This window comes from Ornithorhynchus anatinus, chromosome 2 (assembly GCF_004115215.2).
Source record: "Ornithorhynchus anatinus isolate Pmale09 chromosome 2, mOrnAna1.pri.v4, whole genome shotgun sequence".
Taxonomy (NCBI): domain Eukaryota; kingdom Metazoa; phylum Chordata; class Mammalia; order Monotremata; family Ornithorhynchidae; genus Ornithorhynchus; species Ornithorhynchus anatinus.
In genome coordinates, this window is record NC_041729.1 from 137,963,607 (window position 1) to 137,984,254 (window position 20,648).

General features: G+C 57.3%; 1 protein-coding gene across 1 annotated transcript in view; it reads left to right on the plus strand.

The window, feature by feature from the left end:
• DCHS1 (dachsous cadherin-related 1) overlaps nt 1–20,648 on the plus strand; it is a 38,776-nt gene that overhangs the window by 6,797 nt on the left and 11,331 nt on the right. The window contains exons 2-12 of the mRNA XM_029058123.2: nt 4,535–4,723; nt 5,044–5,275; nt 7,357–7,593; nt 7,823–8,848; nt 10,374–10,552; nt 11,244–11,340; nt 11,836–11,993; nt 15,886–16,747; nt 17,722–17,961; nt 18,645–18,770; nt 19,058–19,267. Coding sequence (XP_028913956.1) covers nt 4,535–4,723; nt 5,044–5,275; nt 7,357–7,593; nt 7,823–8,848; nt 10,374–10,552; nt 11,244–11,340; nt 11,836–11,993; nt 15,886–16,747; nt 17,722–17,961; nt 18,645–18,770; nt 19,058–19,267 — 3,556 coding nt within the window. The remainder of the gene's footprint in view (nt 1–4,534; nt 4,724–5,043; nt 5,276–7,356; nt 7,594–7,822; nt 8,849–10,373; nt 10,553–11,243; nt 11,341–11,835; nt 11,994–15,885; nt 16,748–17,721; nt 17,962–18,644; nt 18,771–19,057; nt 19,268–20,648) is intronic.

The following is a 20,648-nucleotide window of genomic DNA, read 5'->3' on the forward strand; positions in this document are numbered from 1 at the left end:
CTCTTCTACCAGTTGCCTGCTCTGTGACCTTGGGCAAGTCACTTCATTTCTCTGTGCCTCAGTTTCCTCATCTGTAAAATGGGGATGAAATAAATACCTGTTCTCTCACCCCCTTAGCCTGGGAGACCCACGTTGAGCAGGGATTGAGTCTGATCTGATTATCTCGCATCTACCACATTACTCGGCCCATAGGCTTTAACACATTCCACGAGGATTATTGGGCAGGGAACGTGCCTATCAACTCTGTTAAACTGTACTCTCCCAAGTGCTTAGGGCAGTGCTTTGCACCCCGTAAGTTGCTCTATAAATACCATTGGTTTATTGTTACTATAATTCTGCTTATCCATTCATCCTCTGACTAATAGGTTAGTCAGGACAGGCTTCCTGGAGGAGAGGGCCTTGGAAAGGGCAATGAGAAGGTTTGAGCAGCAAGAGAAGAGGATGGTGACAAGGCAATTCAGGCGGAACGGAGAGGAGAGAGGCAGGAATAAGGTCTCCAAGGCTGGCTGATCCAGCTCTAGAGCACAGCCTGGAGCCAGTTTGGGACCGATATTAATAATAATAATTATTATTATGGTCTTTGTTAAGCACTTTCTATGTGCCAGGCACTGTACTACATGCAGGGGTGGATACAAGCAAATCAAGTTAGACGCAGTCCCTGTCCCACGTGGGGCTCACAGTCTTGAGCCCTATTTCAAGATGAGGTAACTGAGGCACAGGGAAGTGTAGTGACTTGCCCAAGGTCGCACAGCAGACAGGTGGCAGAACTGGGATTAGAACCCATGACCTTGTGACTCCCAGGCCTGTGATCTAGCCACTATGGCATGCAACAAGATGTGGAGGACCAGAGAGGGGTCAGGGGGAGGGAGAGGCCAGTAGGAGAGAAAGGTTGAGCGGACAGGAAGAGCCAGTAGGAAAGAAATCAGTAGGGTGGTAGACGCAGAGATCTCTAACCAGCAAGGGAAGTTAATCAATCAATCAATCAATCAATGAAGACTGCAAGCTCGTCGTGGGCAGGAAACGTGTCTACCAATTCTGTTATTTTGTACTCTCCCAAGCACTTATTAGAGTGCTCTGCACACAGTAAGCGCTCACTAAATATGACTGATTAATTGACTGATTGTTCCCTGCCCATAACGAACTTGCAGTCTAGAGGGTAAGACAGATCTTAATATAAATAAAAAATTTACATTATAGAATTTAAAGATATGTACATAAGCGTTGTGGGGGTGTAGGTGGGGCGAATATCAAATGTCCAAAATGACTTCGTAGAGGGCAAAGCCAGGCCCTCTAGACTATAAGCTCATTGTGGGCAGGGAATGTGTCCATTTACTGTTACATCATACTCTCTCGAGCACTTAGACCACAGTAAGCGCTCAATAAATATGATTGAATGAATGAATGAAAGACCAGGAAAGCTGGGGAAGGGAGCTGATAGATGACCATGGGAGGGACTTATCTTTGGCAATGGAGACCCTGGCAGGGCAAGGGGAGGCCGGGGAGGAAGAGGTGAGGCTGGAGGGGAAACTGTGATAGCAGCTTTAGGAAGGTTAACGAGGGAGAGGTAGGAAGGCTAGCATTGGAAGAGGATCGAGGCCCAGCCTTGACCTCTGGTTGGCTTGCCTCGGGCTGGGGAGCTGGTTTGTAGACAAAAGGGCCGGGCCCTGAGCTGGACCCGGAGGACAGGGCCGGCCAGATCTGGCAACGGGGACAGGAGGATGGGAGAGCAGAGATGGAAGAGCCAGGGATCGGCACAGGAGACGGAGGCTGAGACTGCGGGCAGCCTCCTCCCAACCCACCCAGCTCCTCCCAGCTGGACGGAAGCTGGCTGGGCCGGAGTGGGAATGGGAGTTCCCGTCTGACCAGACCCATGCAGGTGGGGCGGGCGGGGGGGAGGCGTCCCAGAGAGGGAGAGGGAGACGGAGGCCTGATCCGATCTACTCCACCCCATCTCCAGCTAGGCGGGAAGCTCAGGCCTCCCCCTCCCCATTCCCACCCCTCTTCCTCTCCTGGCCAGACGGACACCGGACACAGAGTCTGGCAGATTCGGAGGGGGATCTCCCAGGGGTGGGGGCGGCTGGATCCAGCGCTCACAGCTGTCTGGGTGATGCGCTTTCTCTCTCCCAGCAGAAGCAGGAAGGAAGAAAGAGAGCGGGAGGAATGGGAAGGCGGGCTGCTGGCCAATCATCAATCGATGGTTATTTATTGTGCGCTTACTGTGCACGGAGCACTGGACTAGGCGTTCCTCAGGACAGACAGCCACGAGACCCCACCCCCTCAGTTCCGGGTCTCCATGGTCTCAGGGCTGGGTCAGGACCACGGGGTTTCCCTTCTCCATCTCTGCACTCCCCCAGGGTACAGCCGCTCAGGTTTCAGATGAACTGGGACCAGATTCTCCCCACTTCCTTTCCTTCTGTCAGCCAGAGGATCCTGGAGACCCAGCCTCCCAGCCTGATGAGGGGCTTACAAAGGCCCTCTCTGCCCCCCATTTCTGGTCTCCTAGTTGCTTCCCCACCCCACTTCCCCCACTCACTGGCTTCAAATGTTGGGGCTCCAGGAGGGGCCGACTTCCGATATTTCACCACCCTGGGACAAGGGAAATGTAGCCCCCGACTGATTCCACATGACATCAAGCTTCAGGCAGCACGCTGAATGATGTCATTCCGTTACCCTGGACCATATGCAGTGAAACACACTGATGTCATACAGACTTCTTCAGAACCCTTGACCTAGAGCATTTCTCCAGGGGGACCCCAGCCCTTCCGCCCCATGCTCTCAAGCTCCCAGGTTTCCTGTCAACCCACTCGCCTTCGTATGCTTTCCCCCGCTGCCCTCCGATGAATAACAATAATAATAATAATTATGGTATTTGCTAAGTGCTTACTACGTGCCAAGCACTGTCCTAAGCGCCACCATCCCCACAACTGCCCCACCTCACCAGGCCGTCACTCCCTCTCAACCCTGAGCCCTGAGGCAGCTGCCTCAGTGGAGTATCACCCGCAGCCAGCCCCGACTCCAGGATTCCACTGCCCCAAGGGGGCAGGAATGGCGATGGGGGGAAGAGTCAAGAGGATTGTGCGGGGAGGACCTGAGAAGGAAAACGTGCCATAAAGGGGGAACGGGTAGGGAGCTGCAGGCTGTTGTGGGCAGGGCATTTGTCTGTTATATCGTTACATGGTACTCTCCCAAGCACAGTGTTCTGCACACAGTAAGCGCTCAATAAATACGACTGACTGACTGGAGATGGAGACAAAAGGCAGTTCTCAAGGCGAGGTGGATCTGGACAGGGGAGGGACCGGAGGGCCTGATTTATGGATTGAATCAGGGTTTGGAGTCGGGGAGGAGAACGGGGGGTCTGGGATCAGGGCAACGTCTAAGGTCAGGGCTTAGGGTGGGAGTCAGACCAGGAGCCGAGAGTTACTTACTAAACCTGCCATAAGCCCCCCGTGGGACGGGGACTGTGTCCAATCTGATTAACCCAGCAGTTAGTACAGCGCTTGGCTCACAGTAAACGCTTAACAAACACCACAGTGTATGCTTAGAACAGCGTCCAGCGCTTAGAATACTACCCAGCGCTTAGAACAGTGCCCAGTGCTTAAAACAGCGCTTGCCATATAGTTAAGCGTTTAACAAATATCATAATTATTATGACTCTCTGAAACACTTAATATAGCGTTCTGCACACGGGGCTCAATAAATACCATTGACTGATTAGCAAATTCCACAGCCCAGCTGAGACCCCCCCCAGAGTCATGCTGAAGGGTCATTGTCTAAAGGTCACTCCTCAGGGCAGGGAAGGCCTAGCTCCAATTCTCCCCTCTTTTATGGGAGGATGGGACAGACCAGAGGGATCAAACTGTGCCTAAACCCCAGATAATAATTTCTTGACCATAAAGGACGGGGGTGACCATGAAGGATTAGGGTGACCATGAAGGACTGGGCAGGGGGGAAGGAGTTTGGAGCAGAGTGGTGGGGGAGGCCAGGAGTCTTCTGACCGGGGAGAGTAGGAGGAGAGGGGTAGGCCCGCGCAGAGACAGAGGGATGGCCGGGATGACTCCGGGTGGCCGCGCCCAGCCTAGGAGCCTGTGAGGCGCCGGGGCTCCTCCCTGGAGAGCAGACGCTCGGGCGGGCGGTGCCCACAGACAGGGCGACCGTGTTTACATTCCCTGCCTGCTGGGGGGGTGGCGGAGGAGGGGAGCGGGCAGTGGGACTATGGGGGAGGGAAGCCTGGCAGGGAGCCAGGCAGAACAAGGAGGGATGGAGGGAGAGAATGAGAAAGGGTATACTTTAGAAGGTGTCAGGGATCCCTCTGTCCACCCCGAGATTTGGAACTTCTTTCCCGCAATACCCACCCCCGTCCCCTGCCCCAACGGGCCTCCCAGCTCTGTTTCTCCTGTGTTGGGTGGGGACCCTGGGGGTGGCGGCCGATGGCGCTGGCGGTCACCGGTCCCCTCCCTCCAACCTTAAGCAGGGTCACTGCCGGCTGACCCCCACCCCCTCCCTTCCCTGCCTCCTCCCCTTCCCCACCCCCAAGGTCACAGCCACGGACGCGGACAGCGGCCCTTTCGGCTCTCTTTCGTACTCCCTGGGCGCCGGCATCGGCTCCACCGTCCCCCTCCAGTTCCACATCGACCCCCAGAGTGGGGAGATCTGCACCGCCCAGAGCCTCGACCGCGATGGCGGGGCGCCCAGCTTCGACTTCACCGTCAACGCCGTCGATGGGGTAAGGCCCCTGAGGGGACGGGGAGGGAGGGATAAGATGGGCAGGGACTTGCCCCGGGCTGGGGGGAGATGGGAAGCCGAGGAGGCTGGGGAGGGGGCCGCCAGGTCCTCCCATCCCCCCTCTAAAGCCCAGAGAGGAGTCGGTCCGAGCCGGGCCGGGGCCCGAAGGAGCCAGGGTGCTTCGTATGTGCCCGGCACGTGGCGGGCGCCGAACAGATACCGTATTTCTTATCGGCCAAGGCCAGGACGGGACCCACGGCGTCCCCTCCAAGGGCTCCAGGTCCTCTGGTCTGAGGACGTGCCGCCCCGTGGCCTCCGCAGGGCGGGCTGAACTCCATGGTGTACGTGAAGGTCTTCGTGACCGACGAGAACGACAACCGTCCCGCCTTCTACCCACGAGAGTATGCAGCCAGCCTGAGCGCCCAGAGCCGGCCGGGCACGCCCGTGCTGCGGGTCAGCGCCCACGATCCCGACGAGGGCCCCCACGGCCGGGTCACCTACCGCATCATCGCCGGCAACTCCCCTCCGCTCTTCTCTCTGGACCGGGACACCGGTGAGGGCGGCGGTGGCGGCGGCGGCCCGCCCCTTCCCCCGGCTCCTGCCCGTCCTCGGCAGAGCCACGACAGCCCCAGACTCCTCTCCCCGGGCCCCCCGGCCCCATCCCTCTCGTGTTCCCACCATCGGCCGTCGTCTTCTCTCGGGTCTCCATCCCCAGACTCCTCTCCCCCACCTTATTCTTCAGTCGTGAGGCCCTTGAGGGCCAGGGACCGGATCCGATCCCTACCCATCTATATTCCTTCCCCTCACTGAGTATGGTGTTCTCACCCAGTAAGCCCTTAATGCTATACCCACTCCTCCTCCTCCTATCACTATTACTATTAGCACTAAAACTAATATTATTACTACTATCACTAATACTACTCCTACTATCACTATTACTACTTCTACTATGACTTTTACTATGATTACTACTACTACTATTACTACTACTGCTACTACTATGACTATTATTATCACTACTATTACTATTATTGCTACTATTACTACCACTGCTACTCCTATGACTATTACTATTATTACAACTATTACTATTATTATTACTACTGCTATTACTACCACTGCTACTCCTATTACTGTTATCATTACTACTGCTATTACCACTACTGCTACTCGTATTACTATTATCACTACTACTATTACTATTATTACTACTACTGTTACTACGGCTATTACTATTACTACTGCTATTGCTACCACTGCTTCTACTGTTACTATTATTATTACTGCTATTACTACCACTGCTACTCCCATCGCTATTATTATTATTACTATTACTACTATTACTATTGTTGCTACTATTACTGCCACTGCTACTCCTATTTCTATTATTATCACTACTACCATTACTACTACTGCTACTACTATGACTATTATTATTATTACTATTATTACTACAACTGCTACTCCTATTTCTATTATCACTACTACCATTACTACTACTGCTACTACTATAATTATTATTATTACTATTACTATTATTGCTACTATTACTACCACTGCTACTCCTTTTACTATTATTATTACTACTGCCATTACCACTGCAGCTCCTATTACTACTACTACTATGACTAGAAGCAGCGTGGCTCAGTGGCAAGAGCCCGGGCTTGGGCATCAGAGGTCATGAGTTCAAATCCCGACTCTGCCACTTGTCAGCTGTGTGACTGTGGACAAGTCACTTCACTTCTCTGTACCTCAGTTACCTCATCTGTAAAATGGGGATTAACTGTGAGCCTCACGTGGGACAATCTGATTACCTTGTATCTACCCCAGCACTTAGCACAGTGCTCTGCACAGAGTAAGCACTTAACAAATACCAACATTTTTTCAAATTTTTATTATTATTGCTTCTATTACTATTATTACTACTACTATTACTATCATGGCTTCTACTGTTACTATTATTATTACTGCATTTACTATTACTATTACTATTATGATTACTACAACTATTACTACCACTGCTACTCCTATGGCTATTATGATTGCTACAACTATTGCTACCACTACTGCTCCTTTGACGATTATGATTACTGCTATTACTATTACTACGACGACTATTACTACCACTGCTACGCCACACTATTATTATTACTACTATTACTATTATTATTATGACTATTACTACCACTGCTACTCCTATGGCTATTATGATTACTACGACTATTGCTACCACTGCTGCTCCTATGATGATTATGATTACTGCTATTACTATTACTGCGACGACTATTACTACCACTGCTACGCTACACTATTATTATTACTACTATTACTATTATTACTTTGACTATTACTACCACTGCTACTCCTATGACTACTATTTCTACTACAATTACTACTACTATTACTACTATTATTACTGCTACTCCTATCACCATTATGATTATTACGGCTACCACTACAATTTCTACCGTTATTACTAGTATCATTCCACCCCCCCGCCCCCCTCTTCCTCTTCGATGGGGCTCCCCATCCTCCCCTCCCCCGGCCAGGCCTTCCTCTGCCCCACCGCCCTCCCCACCGCCCCCCTCCTCTCTCCTCCCAGGCGTCCCACTGTCCCCCCTGTCCCCACCCCAGGCCTCCTCTCGGTCTCCTGGCCCCTAAGCAGCCAGGCGGGCTCCCTGCTACAACTGGAGATCGCAGCGCAGGACGGAGGGGGCCTCCGGGCCGAGCCCAACGCCCGGGTCAACATCAGCGTGGTCCCCGGGACTGCGTCCCCGCCCATCTTCGAGCAGGCGCAGTACTTCTTCACCGTGCCCGAGGACGTGCCCCTGGGCACCAGCGTCGGCCTCATCCGGGCACACAACCCCCCAGGTGCGACCCCGCGGGCCTTGCTCCTCTGAGAAGCCCAGCCCCTCTCCCTGCCCTGGTTCTCCTGCCCAGGACCTCTCCATCCTCTCCCCGTCCTCACTCCTCCTCCCAGCTCACCCACTCTTCTCACCTCACCCTTCCTCCTCCTCCTCCTTCCTCCACCTCTCCCCCTACACCCCATCCTCCTCCTACCCGCTCACCCGACCGCCCCCCCGTCCTCACTGTCCACCAGGCCGGTCTGACCCCATCTCCCTGTCCATTTCGTCGGGGGACCCGGACGGCTGCTTCTCCCTGGACGGCACCACGGGGCTCCTGCGGACCGGACGGGCCCTGGACCGAGAGGCGGGACCCGTGCTGGAGCTGGAGGTGCGGGCGGGCAGCGGGTCGCCCCCCGTCTTCGCCCGGGCTCGGGTGCGCGTGGCCCTGAGCGACGTCAACGACAACGCGCCGGCCTTCCCTTCGCCCACGGACGCCGTGCTGCTGCCGGCCGGCACGGCCCCCGGGACCCCCGTCTACACCCTGCGGGCCACCGACCCCGACGCCGGCGCCCACGGCCGGGTCACCTTCGCCCTGCTGGCCGGCGGCTCCGGGCATTTCGCCGTCGAGCCGGCCACGGGCCTGGTGCGCTTGCTGGAGCCGCTGGACGCCGCCGGGAGCCCGGGCTTCGAGCTGGTCCTGGAGGCCCGGGATGGGGGCACCCCGCCGCTCAGCTCCCGCTTCCTGCTCAGGGTCGGGGTGCGGGACGCCGGGGATGCCCAGGCCCCGCAGTTTGACACCCCCACCTACCGGGTGGAGCTCCCGGAGGGCACGGGCCCGGGCACCCGCTTCCTGCAGGTGCGTGCCCGGGGTCCCGAGGGCTCCGGCCCCGGCCTGGCCTACCACCTGCAGGCCGACGGGGCGGCGGCCGGCTTCGGCCTGGACCCGGACAGCGGCTGGCTCTGGGTTCGCGGGGCGCTGGACCGCGAGGCCCGTGACCTTTACACCCTGACCGTGCTGGCCGTGGCCCCGGGCCCGGGGGCCGGCGGCGCCCAGACCCGCCTCACCGGCACGGCCACTGTGTGGGTCGGCGTCACCGACCAGAACGACCACTCCCCGCGGCTCGGCCAGGAGCCCGCCTTCCTGACCGTGCCCGAAAACCGGCCCCCGGGCACGATTGTGGGCAAGGTGACTGCCGTCGACCGGGACGCGGGGCCCAACGGCCGCCTCGCCTACCGCCTGCTGCAGCCCGACGACAACTTCCTCATCCACCCCCAGACAGGTGAGGAAGGACGAGCCTCCCACCCAAAGCCCCCCACTCGCCATTCCCACCCGCAGTCCCCACCCGCAGCCTCCCACCCACAACCCCCCAACCCTGACTCGCACCCCCGGCTCCCATTCATTCAATCGTATTTATTGAGCACTTACTATGTGCAGAGCACTGTACTAAGCACTTGAGCACTGTACTAAGCTCTTAGCACTGCCTCGGCTCCCACCCGCAGCCACCACCCACGGCTCCCACCCGCAGCCTCCATCCACAGACCCCACTCTCGGCTCCCACCCGAGACTCCCACCTGCAGCCCCCCACCCCCGGTTCCCATTAATTCAGTCATATATTGAGCGCTTACTATGTGCAGAGCACTGTACTAAGCTCTTGAGCACTGTACTAAGCACTTAGCACTGCCTCGGCTCCCACCCGCAGGCCACCACCCGCAACTCCCACCTGCAGCTCCCCCACCCCCAGCTCCCAGTCATTCAATCGTATTTATTGAGTGCTTACTATGTGCAGAGCACTGTACTAAGTGCTTGAGCACTGTACTAAGCGCTTAGCACTGCCTCGGCTCCCACCCGCAGCCCCCCACCTCCAGCTCCCATTCATTCAATCGTATTTATTGAGTGCTTACTATGTGCAGAACACTGTGCTAAGCGCTTGAGCACTGTACTAAGCACTTAGCACTGCTTCGGCTCCCACCCGCAGCCCCCCACCCCCGGCTCTCATTCATTCAATCGTATTTATTGAGCGCTTACTATGTGCAGAGCACTGTACTAAGCGCTTGAGCACTGAACTAAGCGCTTAGCACTGCCTCAGCTCTCACCCGCAGCCCCCACCGGCTCTGTCCCCTGACTTGGCTCCACAAGGTGGGGAGAAAGAGACCCTCCCCACCACCCCCAGCCCCCCGAGACTGCTCATGGTTAATTTTGCCTGGGGTCTGAGGGCTGGGAGAGATCCTCTTCCAGGGTCGGGGGGGTGGGAGGTCTGAGTCCATCTATTTGATATCCAGCACGTGGAGGAGGGTCTCTGTATCAGAGGGTCAGCGTGGCTCAGTGGAAAGAGCCAGGGCTTGGGAGTCAGAGGTCGTGGGTTCTAGTCCCGGCTCCGCCACTTGGCAGTTGTGTGACTTTGGGCCAGTCACTTCACTTCTGTGTGCCTCAGTTACCTCATCTGTAAAAGGAGGATTATTCATTCAATCGTATTTGTTGAGCACCTACTATGTGCAGAACACTGTACTAAGCGTTTGGAATGGACAATTCGGCAACAGATAGAGACCATCCCTGCCCAATGACGGGCTCACAGTCTAAACGATGAAGACTGTGAGCCCCAGGTGGGACCACCTGATGAGCCTGTATCTATCCCAGCGCTTAGAACAGTGCTCGGCACATGGTAAGGCTTTACAAATCCCATCATCATTATTATTATGGGGATGGGCCTGGAGGCCGGGCCTCAACCTGGGTGGCCAATAGAGTCAGGGCGGGCCGGCCTGCAGGCGCACAGGTGTGACTGGCCTCTCCCGCTCTCCACGGCCCAGGGGAAGTGACCACCCGGCGGAGTCTGGACCGGGAGGGGCACAGCAGCCACCAGCTGGTGGTCCGGGTGCAGGACGGGGGCGCGCCGCCCCGCAGCACCACCGGGACCGTCCACATCACCGTGCTGGACGACAATGACAACGCCCCCAGCTTCCTGCACGCCCCCGGCTTTCCCCTTCAGGTGGGGGCTGGCTGAGGTGGGGGGTGGGGGGCGACTACGGGGGGAGGGTGGTGAGGGGGCTCTCAGTGAGTCGGGAGGGTGGGCACTCTCTGCAGCCGGACTGGGGAGGAGGCCGTTCCCGTGGCTCCGTGGAAAGAGCCCGGGCTTGGGAGTCAGAGGTCATGGGTTCTAATCTAATCTAATCTAAGTCACCTGTCTGCTGTGTGACCTTGGGCAAGACACATAACTTCTCTGGGTCTCACCACATCTGTAAAATGGGTTGAAGACTGCGAGCCCCACCTAGGACAACCTGATTACCTTGTATCTACCCCAGCGCTTAGAACAGTACTCGGCACATAATAAGCGCCTAAGAAATACCGTTATTATTATTATTATGCATGGGAGTTGGGGTAATTGGGCATCCTCAACTGATGGGGCAGGCGAGGGTCTCATCCTGGTGGAGGCGAGGAGGGGATCTCCCCAGGGTGGGGAGAAGGAGACCCCCCCATCCCGAGACTGTTAGTGATTAATTCTGATTGTGGGGATCCTCTTCCAGGGTCGGGGGGTGGGGGTGGTGGTCTGTGTCGATGTATTTGGTGTCTCTGTGCCAGGGGGTGAGGGATTGGGGTGGGGGGCTGGGCCCCGAGTCGCGTGTCCATAGAGTCAGGGCGGCCCAGCCCCCTCTGCAGCCTGAGCCGTGTGCCCCGTGCAGGTGGCGGAGGGCGTCCCCGCAGGGACCCTGGTGACGTCCCTACAGGCGAGAGATCCCGACGAGGGAGAAAACGGGACCATCCTGTATGGACTGACTGGTAGGGGGCCCGGGAAATGACCGGATGAAGGGGAGGGCACATAGGGACTGACCAATCCCGTGCCCAAAGATTGCCTGATGTCTACAGGCAGCCACAGAAGCAGAGTGGCGTAGTGGAAAGAGCACGGGCTTGAGAGTCAGAGGTCGTGGGTTCTAATCCCCGCTCCAACACTTGTCAGCTGTGTGACTTTGGGCAAGTCACTTTACTTCTCCGGCCCTCAGTTAGCTCACTCCTAAAATGGAGATGAAGACTGTGAGCCCCACGTGGGACAACCTGATGACCTTGTATCTACCCCAGCGCTTAGAACAGTGCTCGGCACATAGTAAGCGCTTAACAAATACCATTATTATTATTTATACACACACTCACTCAGACACGCGCAGTGATTGCCCAGTCCAGGAGCAGGGACTGCCTGGTACAGCAGGTCCCCGGGCCTAGCTAAAAGTGTGGCGGGGGATGGTCTCGGTGTCCACCCCTGATCCTGACCGCCCCCAGGTCCGAGCTCGGCGCTCTTCTCCCTGCACCCACACTCCGGCGAGCTGCGCACCGCGGGGCTGCTGAGCCGCGCCGACCGCGAGCACCACGTCCTCACGGTGACCGCCCGGGACCAAGGTAGCCCTCCCCTCAGCACCGTCCTGCACCTTCACCTACAGGTACGGCCCGCCCCCACCCCTCACCCCATCCCTGCCCCCGCCCCAAACACCCCCTCCTCCTCCCCTCCCTCAAGGGTCTCCAATTTTACAGGATCCACTGGGTTGAGGGTGAATTGGCTTAGATCTTAAAACCTGGGCCTCTACTTGATCGTCCGTTCATTCAGTAGTATTTATTGAGCACTTACTATGTGCAGAGCACTGGACTAAGCGCTTGGAATGTACAATTCGGCAATAGATAGAGACAATCCCTGCCCATTGACGGATTTATAGTCTAATGGTGCAATAATCCCTTCTGTGTCGCCCTGACTTGCTCCCTTTATTCAGCCCCCCACCCACCCCCTCCAGCCCCACAGCACTTACATACATATCTGTAATTTATTTACATTTATTAATCTCCCCCTCTAGACCGGAAGCTTGTTTGGGGCCGGGAATGTGTCTGTGATATTGTTAGATTGAACGTTCCCAAGAGCTCTGCGCATAGTCTCCCCCTCCTAGACTGTGAGCTCGTCGTTGGGTAGGGATTGTCTCTATCTGTTGCCAAATTGTACTTTCCAAGCGCTCAGTATAGTGCTCTGCACACAGTAAGCGCTCAATAGATATGAATGAATGAATGAATGAATGAATGAATGAATGAATGAATGAATGAATGAAGCGCTCAATAAATGCAACTGACTGACTTCCCCTGCTCGCCAGCAGTTAGCATCTCCAGCCACACATTCAGTCTCCCAATTCCCAAGGCTGCAAAGCCCCTCTCCTCTCCCGGACAAAATAGGTCCAGGTTCCGCCCCCAACCCCAACACGTCCCTTTTCTGATTTATCACCTCTACCCTACAGGACACCCTCCTCCTCCTCCTCTTTCTCCTCCTCCTCCTCCTCCTCCTTCTCTTCCTCCTCCTTCTCTTCCTCCTCCTCTCAGTCAAGCGAATTTATGAGAAGCAGCGTGGCTTAGTGGAAATGCATGTGCTTGGGAGTCAGAGGCCGTGGGTTCTAAACCCTAATCCACCACTTATCAAGCTGTGGGACTTGGGGCAAGTCACCTAACTTCTCTGGGCCTCAGTTACCTCATCTGTAAAATGGGGGTGAAGACTCTGAGCCCCACGTGGGACCACCTGATCACCTTGTATCCTCTCCAGCGCTTAAAAGAGTGCTTTGCACATAATAAGCGCTTAACAAATGCCCTCATTATTATTATGATGATCACACATCAGAGAAGCATGACGGCATAGTGGGTAGAGCAAGGACCTGAGAGTCAGAAGGTCATGGGTTCTAATCCCGGCTCCACTACTTGTCTGCTGTGTGATCTTGGGCAAATCACTTTCCTTCTCTGTGCCTCAGTTGCCTCATCTGTAACATGGGGATTGAGGCTGTGAGCCCCACTTGGGAGAGGGACTGTGTCCAACCCGATTTGCTTGTATCCACCCCAGCGCTTAGTGCAGTGCCTGGCACATAGTAAGCGCTTAACAAATACCACCATCATCGTTATTATTATTATCTCCCTCCTCACCCCCTCTATTATAATCTCCCTTCACCTCTCCTCCCCTTCCCGCTCCCGCTCCACGTCTCTCCCATTCCCCCCCCCCCCCGTCCCTTTCCCCGGTTTCCCTACTTGGCAGTGGGGAGGACACTCAGCTCAGTTTGTTTATAGATTGGAAACGTCGCGGGCTGACTCAGCTCCCAGCTCAGCCTCTCGGGCTCCCAGTCTGCCCCTCGGACTCTGTCCTGTCCACAATCTTCTGACTCCCCCCGACCCCCCAAAACCTCGACTCCCGGGCCTCTCCACTCCCACTCCCACCCCTCCCTTTTCTCCCCCCTGGCCTGGTGCCCCTCTGCCTCCCAACCTCCATTTGGAGCGTCTCTCCCAACCCCTCTCCCTCGACAAGTATCCTTGATCCGTAACATCTCCTCCAATCATCTGCTGTGTGGCGCTGGGCAAGTCACTTCACTTCCCTGTGCCTCAGTTACCTCAACTGTAAAATGGGGATGAAGACCACGAGCCTTGTGTGGGACGGGTACTGTGTCCAACCTCATTTGCTTGTATCCACCCCAGCGCTTAGTACAGTGCCTGGCACATAGCAAGCGCTTAACAAATATCACAATAATAACTATTATTATTGCCTTGTCCTCTCCCAAGAACTTAGTAGAGCGTTCTGCACAGTCATGACCTAGTGGATAGAGCACGGGCCTGGAAGTCAGAAGGTCATGGGTTCTAAACCCGCCTCTGTCGCTAGTCTGCTGTGTGGCCTTGGGCAAGTCACTTCACTTCTCCGTGCCTCAGTTCCCTCTTCTGTCAAATGGGGATTTGTACCAAATCCCCAAATGTACCTACCCCGGTGCTTAGAATAGTGCTTGGCCCATAGTAAGCGCTTAACAAACGCCATAATTATTCATTATTATTCACCTCTCTGTGTTTCAGTTCCCTCATTTGTCAGCTGGGTGACTTTGGGCAAGTCACTTCACTTCTCTGTGTCTCAGTGACCTCATCTGTCAAATGGGGATTGAGACTGTGAGCCCCAAGTGGGACAGTGTGATTACCTTGTATCTACCCCAGTGCTTAGAACAGTGCTTGGCACATAGTAAGCGCTTAACAAACACCATCATTATTATTATCATTATTAAAATGGAGATTAAGACGGTGAGCCCTACGTGGGACAGGGATTGTGTCCACTCCGATTGTTTGGTAATAATAATGTTGGTATTTGTTAAGCACTTACTATGTGCAGAGCGCTGTTCTAAGCGCTGGGGTAGATACAGGATAATCAGGTTGTCCCACGTGAGGCTCACAGTCTTAATCCCCATTTTACAGATGAGGTAACTGAGGCACAGAGAAGTTAAGTGACTTGCCCACAGTCACACAGCTGACAAGCGGCAGATCTGGGATTTGAACCCATGAACTCTGACTCCCAAGCCTGTGCTCTTTCCACTGAGCCATGCTGCTTCTCTATCCACTTTTGTATCCACTCCAGCGCTAAGAACAGTGCTTGGCACACAGTAAGAGCTTATAATAAATACCGTAATTATTCAAAAATACCATCGATTGACTGATCCCCACCTCACCCTGACTGTCAGCTCCCCAGAACTGCCCTCCCATTCCAATCCAAGCAACCCCACATCTTGGGCTCCACTTTTCAGCAGCCTCCGGATCCATGAAGCCCCCTCCCTGCCCCGATCTTCTAATATCTTGGGCCCCATCCCCTCTCTGCGCCGGTCTCCACTGCCGCCCCCGCCCCGCGGCAGGCCCCTCCTCCCCTGCTCCTCCCTGATCTCACCAGCAGTGTGGCATAGTGGCTAGAGCACGGACCTGGGAGGCAGAAGGTCATAGGTTCTAATCCCTCCTTCGCCACTTGCCTGCTGTGTGACCCTGGCCAAGTCACTTCACTTCTCTGTGCCTCCGTCCCCTCAACCGTCCCCTCAGCTGTGAGCCCCACGAGGGACAAGGGGCTGCGTCCATCCCGAGCTTCTCTGTGCCTCGGTTGCCTCATCTGTAAAATGGGGGTTGGGACTGTGAGCCCCACGTGGGACAACCTGATGACCTTGTATCTACCCCAGTGCTTAGAGCAGTGCCTGGAAGATAGTAAGCGCTTAACAAATACTATCATTGTTATTATTATTCGCTTATATACACCCTGGCAGAACTCTGTGTGGCAGACAATGAGCACTTAGCATATACTGTAGTAATAGTTATTATTTGCTTGTATCCACCCCAGCGCTTAGTACAGTGCCTGGCACATAGTAAGCGCTTAACAAACACTGTAATCATTATTACTACTGTACGGTGCCTGGCACGTAGTGAGGGCTTAACAAATACCGCCGTCGTCGTCATCATCATCATCGTTATGATTACTGTTCTCTCTCCGTCTCCCCGTGTCTCTTCCTCCCCCTCCCCGCTGGACAGGTGGTTCCTCGATCCCGCCCCCAGCCGCCCCCTCCGGACACGATGCCCGCGGAGCTGACCCTGACGGCGGCCGAGGGGCTGCGGCCGGGCTCGCTGCTGGGCTCGGTGGCCCTGCCCGGGGTCCCGCCCGGGGCCCTGACCTACACGCTGGCCGGCGGGGGCGACCCGGAGGGCACCTTCGCGCTGGACGCGGCCACGGGGCAGCTGTTCCTGGCGCGGGCGCTGGACTTCGAGGCGGGTCCGGCCCGGCTGGCGCTGACCGTGCGGGCCGACGAGGCGGGAGCCGGGGTCGGACCCGTCCTCCCCCAGGGGCCACGGCTGATGCGGGTGGAGGTGTGGGTGGAGGACGAGAACGAGCACGCGCCCGCCTTCGGCCGTGACCCGCTGACCCTGGCCCTGACCGAGAACCCGGCCCCGGGCGCCACGCTGTACACCTTCCAGGCCACCGACGCCGACGGGCCCGGCCCCAACAGCGACGTCCGTTACCGCCTCCTGCGCCAGGAGCCCGCCACCCCGGCCCTGCGGCTGGACCCACGCACCGGGGCCCTGAGCGCCCCGCACGGCCTGGACCGCGAGGCCACGCCAGCCCTGCTGCTCCTGGTCGAGGCCCACGACCGGCCGCTCAACGCCAGCCTGCGCCTGGCCTCCCGCGTGTCCGCCCGGGTCTTCGTGGTGGACCAGAACGACAACGCCCCGGCCTTCGCCTCCCCGGCCCAGGCCCTCCTGCCCGAGGACCAGCCCCCCGGACCCGTCGCCCTCCACGTGGTCGCCCACGACCCGGACCTGGGCGAGGCCGCCCGCCTCTCCTACCGCTTGGCCGGGGGTGACAGTCACGGACACTTCCACCTGCACCCCGACACGGGTGAGGGGGCCGGGGCGGGCGGGGAGGGCCGGACCAAGGGTCCAGGCCAGCTGGGCCGGGTCTGACGAGGAGGAGGAGCCCCGGGCGGGCGGGGGCCCGAACCATCCTCGCTGTGGCATCCGTTGGTCAGGCTCTCACTCTGTGCTAAGCCACTGTACCGAGGTGCTGGCCATCAGGCCGGGCAAAGTCCCGGTCCCACATGGGGCGCCCCGTCTAGGTGGGAAGGCCAGGTATCTCCTCCCGATTTTACAGATGAGGAAACCGAGGCCCAAGTGGAGCGACTTGCCCAAGCCCACAGAGCAGGCAAGCGAAGCAGCAGGGCCTAGTGGTGAGAGCACGATCTTGAGAGTCAGAGGACGTGGGTTCTAATCCTGCCTCGGGCACTCGTCTGCTGTGTGACCTTGGGCAAGTCACTTAACCTCTCTGGGCCTGAATCACTTCATCTGTAAAATGGGGATGAAGACTGTGAGCCCCAAGTGGGACAATCTGAATACCTTGCATTACCTTCCATCTACCTCAGCGCTTAGAACAGTACTTGGCACATAGTAAGCACTCAATGAATACTATAATTATTATTATTCTCTGGGCCTCGGTGACCTCATCTGTCAAATGGGGATTGAGACTGTGAGCCCCATGGGGGACAGGGACTGTGTCCAACCTGATTACCTGGTATCTACCCCAGCTCTTAGAACAGAGTTTGGCACATAGTACTCATCATCTTTATTATTATTACTATTAAGTGGCAGAGCGGGGATTAGAACCCAAGCCCTCTGACTTTGGGGCCCGTGTTCTTTCCATTAGGCAACACTGCTTCCCCAGTGGACCGTCGGGGTCAAGATTGGTGGGGGGAGAGGGTGGGCCGCAGGGGTCAGGCATGGAGAGAGGAGGAATGTCTTGGGGGGGCCGGGGGAAGAGGAGATCCTGCCTGATTCCTCTCCCTGTTCCCGTTCCCGTCCGCTCGTCCTCCTGCTCAGGAGCACTGTCCGTCGTGAGGCCCCTGGATCGGGAGCAGAAAGCAGAGCACGCCCTGACCGTGGTGGCCTCGGACCACGGCTCTCCGGCCCGCTCGGCCACCCAGCTGCTGACCGTCAGCGTGTCGGACGTCAACGACGAAGCCCCTGCCTTCCAGCAGCCATCGTACCAGGCCAGCGTGGCTGAGAACCGGCCAGCGGGCACCACCGTGCTCACCCTGCTGGCCAATGACCCCGACCTGGGTACGAGCAAGCTGGGCAGGTGGGGGAGAGGAAACGGGGCGGTTTGGGGGACGTGGTGGAGGTCAGAGGTGGGGTACAGGGGAGCTGGGGAGAGATGGAGGGACGGGGGAGTGGGGAAGGAGGGAGGGATTGGAAGAGGGACCGGCCGATCGGTCAGGAAGACCTTGCCGACCCCAGGTGGGCCCGGCCCTGTTTGGGAGGGCCTGATTGAGGGACAGACAACCTGGGAGAGTGGGGAAGGGATAAAGCTGGACGGATTGGCGGGGGGCGGACAGGGAGAGCCGGCTCGGAGTAAAGGACGTGGGTTCTAATCCCTGCTCCGCCACGTGTCCGCTGTGTGACCTGGGGCAAGCCATTTCACTTCTCTGTGCCTCGGTCACCTCATCTATGTAAAACGAGGGTGAAGACTGTGAGCCCCGCATGGGCCAACCTGATGACCTCGCGTCTACCCCAGCGCTCAGAACAGTGCTCGGCACATAGGAAGGTCATAACGAATACCATAATGATGCTGATTATCATTAATATTGTTGGTATCTGTTAAGCGCTTCCTATGTGCCGAGCACTGTTCTGAGGGCTGGGGTAGATTATTATTAGAAGGGAAGGACCTGAAAATTGCTGGTTGGTGGACCTAGGGGTGAGGGGCCAGGGTCCTTCCTCCCCTCCTGAGCCCTCTCACTGTCCAGGCGATAACGGCCACGTGATCTACGGCGGCGTCTCCAGTGACAGCTTTTCCTTGGACCCGGACACCGGGGTCCTTACCACCACCGGACCCCTGGACCGGGAAGAGCAGGAAGAATTCAGCCTGACAGGTGAGTGGGTGGGGGTGTTTCATTCATTCAATACTCAATGGTATTTATTGAGCGCTTACTCTGTGCAGAGCACTGTACTAAGCGCGTGGAATGTACAATTCGGCCACAGATAGAGACCGTCCCTGCCCGATGACGGGCTCACCGTCTAATCGACTGTGTTTGCGGGCGGATCAGTCGAGGAGGGGGAAGAAGAAGGGTCTGGGAGTCTGGGGGCGGTGTGGGGGGCGGGGAGAGGGCAGGGCCCAGGCGAGGGGCGGTGGAGCCCCCCCTGAGTGCCCGCCCCGCAGTGTATGCCCGAGACGGAGGCAACCCCCCTCTGCTGAGCCACGTGGCCGTGCGGGTGACCGTGACCGACGAGAACGACCACAGCCCGGTCTTCGGGACGGACCTCCTCACCCTGGACGTCCCCGAGGGCCAGAGCCCCCTCACCCTCACCACGCTGCGGGCTGCTGACCCCGACGCTGGACCCAACGGGCAGCTGCACTACAGCATCCTGGGTGAGCCTGGCGCCGGGGAGCGCTTCCCCACCTCCTCCGACGCCCCCCAACCCTCCCCATCCTCCTCCGACGCCCCCCAGCCCTCCCCATCCTCCTCCGACGCCCCCCAGCCTCCGACCCCCGCCCTCCAACTCCCAGGCCCGAGCATCGCCCCCGGGCACCTCTTCCCCAGCTCGGGTTCCTTCCCTTCCCTCTCCAGCTTCTCCCCCAGCCCCTCTCCTCATACCCAGCGCTTAGAACAGTGCTGGGCACATAGTAAGCGCTTAGCAAATACCATCATTATTATATCCCTAGGCCCTCTCCTCATATCTCCCCCGCCCCTGGCCTGAGCATCTCCTCGGCTCTGAGCATCACCCCCGAGTACCTCTCCCCCAGTTCAGTCTCCTTCCCTTCCCTCTCCAGCTTCTCCCCCAGCCCCTCTCCTCATACCCAGCGCTTAGAACAGTGCTGGGCACATAGTAAGCGCTTAGCAAATACCATCATTATTATATCCCTAGCCCCTCTCCTCATATCTCCCCCGCCCCTGGCCTGAGCATCTCCTCGGCTCTGAGCATCGCCCCCGAGTACCTCTCCCCCAGTTCAGTCTCCTTCCCTTCCCTCTCCAGCTTCTCCCCCTAGCCCCTCTCCTCATACCCAGCGCTTAGAACAGTGCTGGGCACATAATAAGCGCTAAACAAATACCATCATTATTACAACCCTAGCCCTTCTCCTCATACCCCTAGCCCCTCTCCGCGTAGTCCCAGCCCCTCCCCTCAAATCCCTAGCCCCGTGCCAAAGTGCGAATGGGTGGGAGGGAGCCTCTGACTCATTTTGCCCATCTTTTTCACCCCATTTTCTCTCGCCGCCGAACCCGTTGGCCTAACAACCCCCCGTCTCCCGATCTCACGTGCGATTTGTTCCGCCTTTTCTCCACCCACCCTCTTTTCCTTGCCGTTTCCCCCTCCGTTTGTCGCTGCGCCCCACTGCCACCCCGTCCCACGCACACGTTTCCCGTGGGTCCCCGTCCCGCGGCCCAACCCGCCCGGTCTCTCCGCCTTAATCTCCCTTTTTCTCGGGATCCCCGCGCCCTCTTCTCTGCCTCTCCGTTCTTCCTATCTCTGCGTCCCCCCTCCCTGTCTCTGCGTCTCCATTCCCTCGTCTCGGCTTCTCCATTCCCCTGTCTCTGCGTCTCCATTCCTCCGTCTCTGCGTCTTCACACCCCTGTCTCTGCGCCTCCTCTCCCCGTCTCTACGTCTCGTTCCCCTGTTTCTGCATCTCCTCTCCCCGTGTCTCTGCATGTCCTCTCCCCGTCTCTGCGTTTCGTTCCCCTGTCCCTGGGTCACCGCTCCCCCATCTCTGCGCCTCCTGTCCCGGTCTCTGCGCCTCCCGTCGCCGTCTCTGC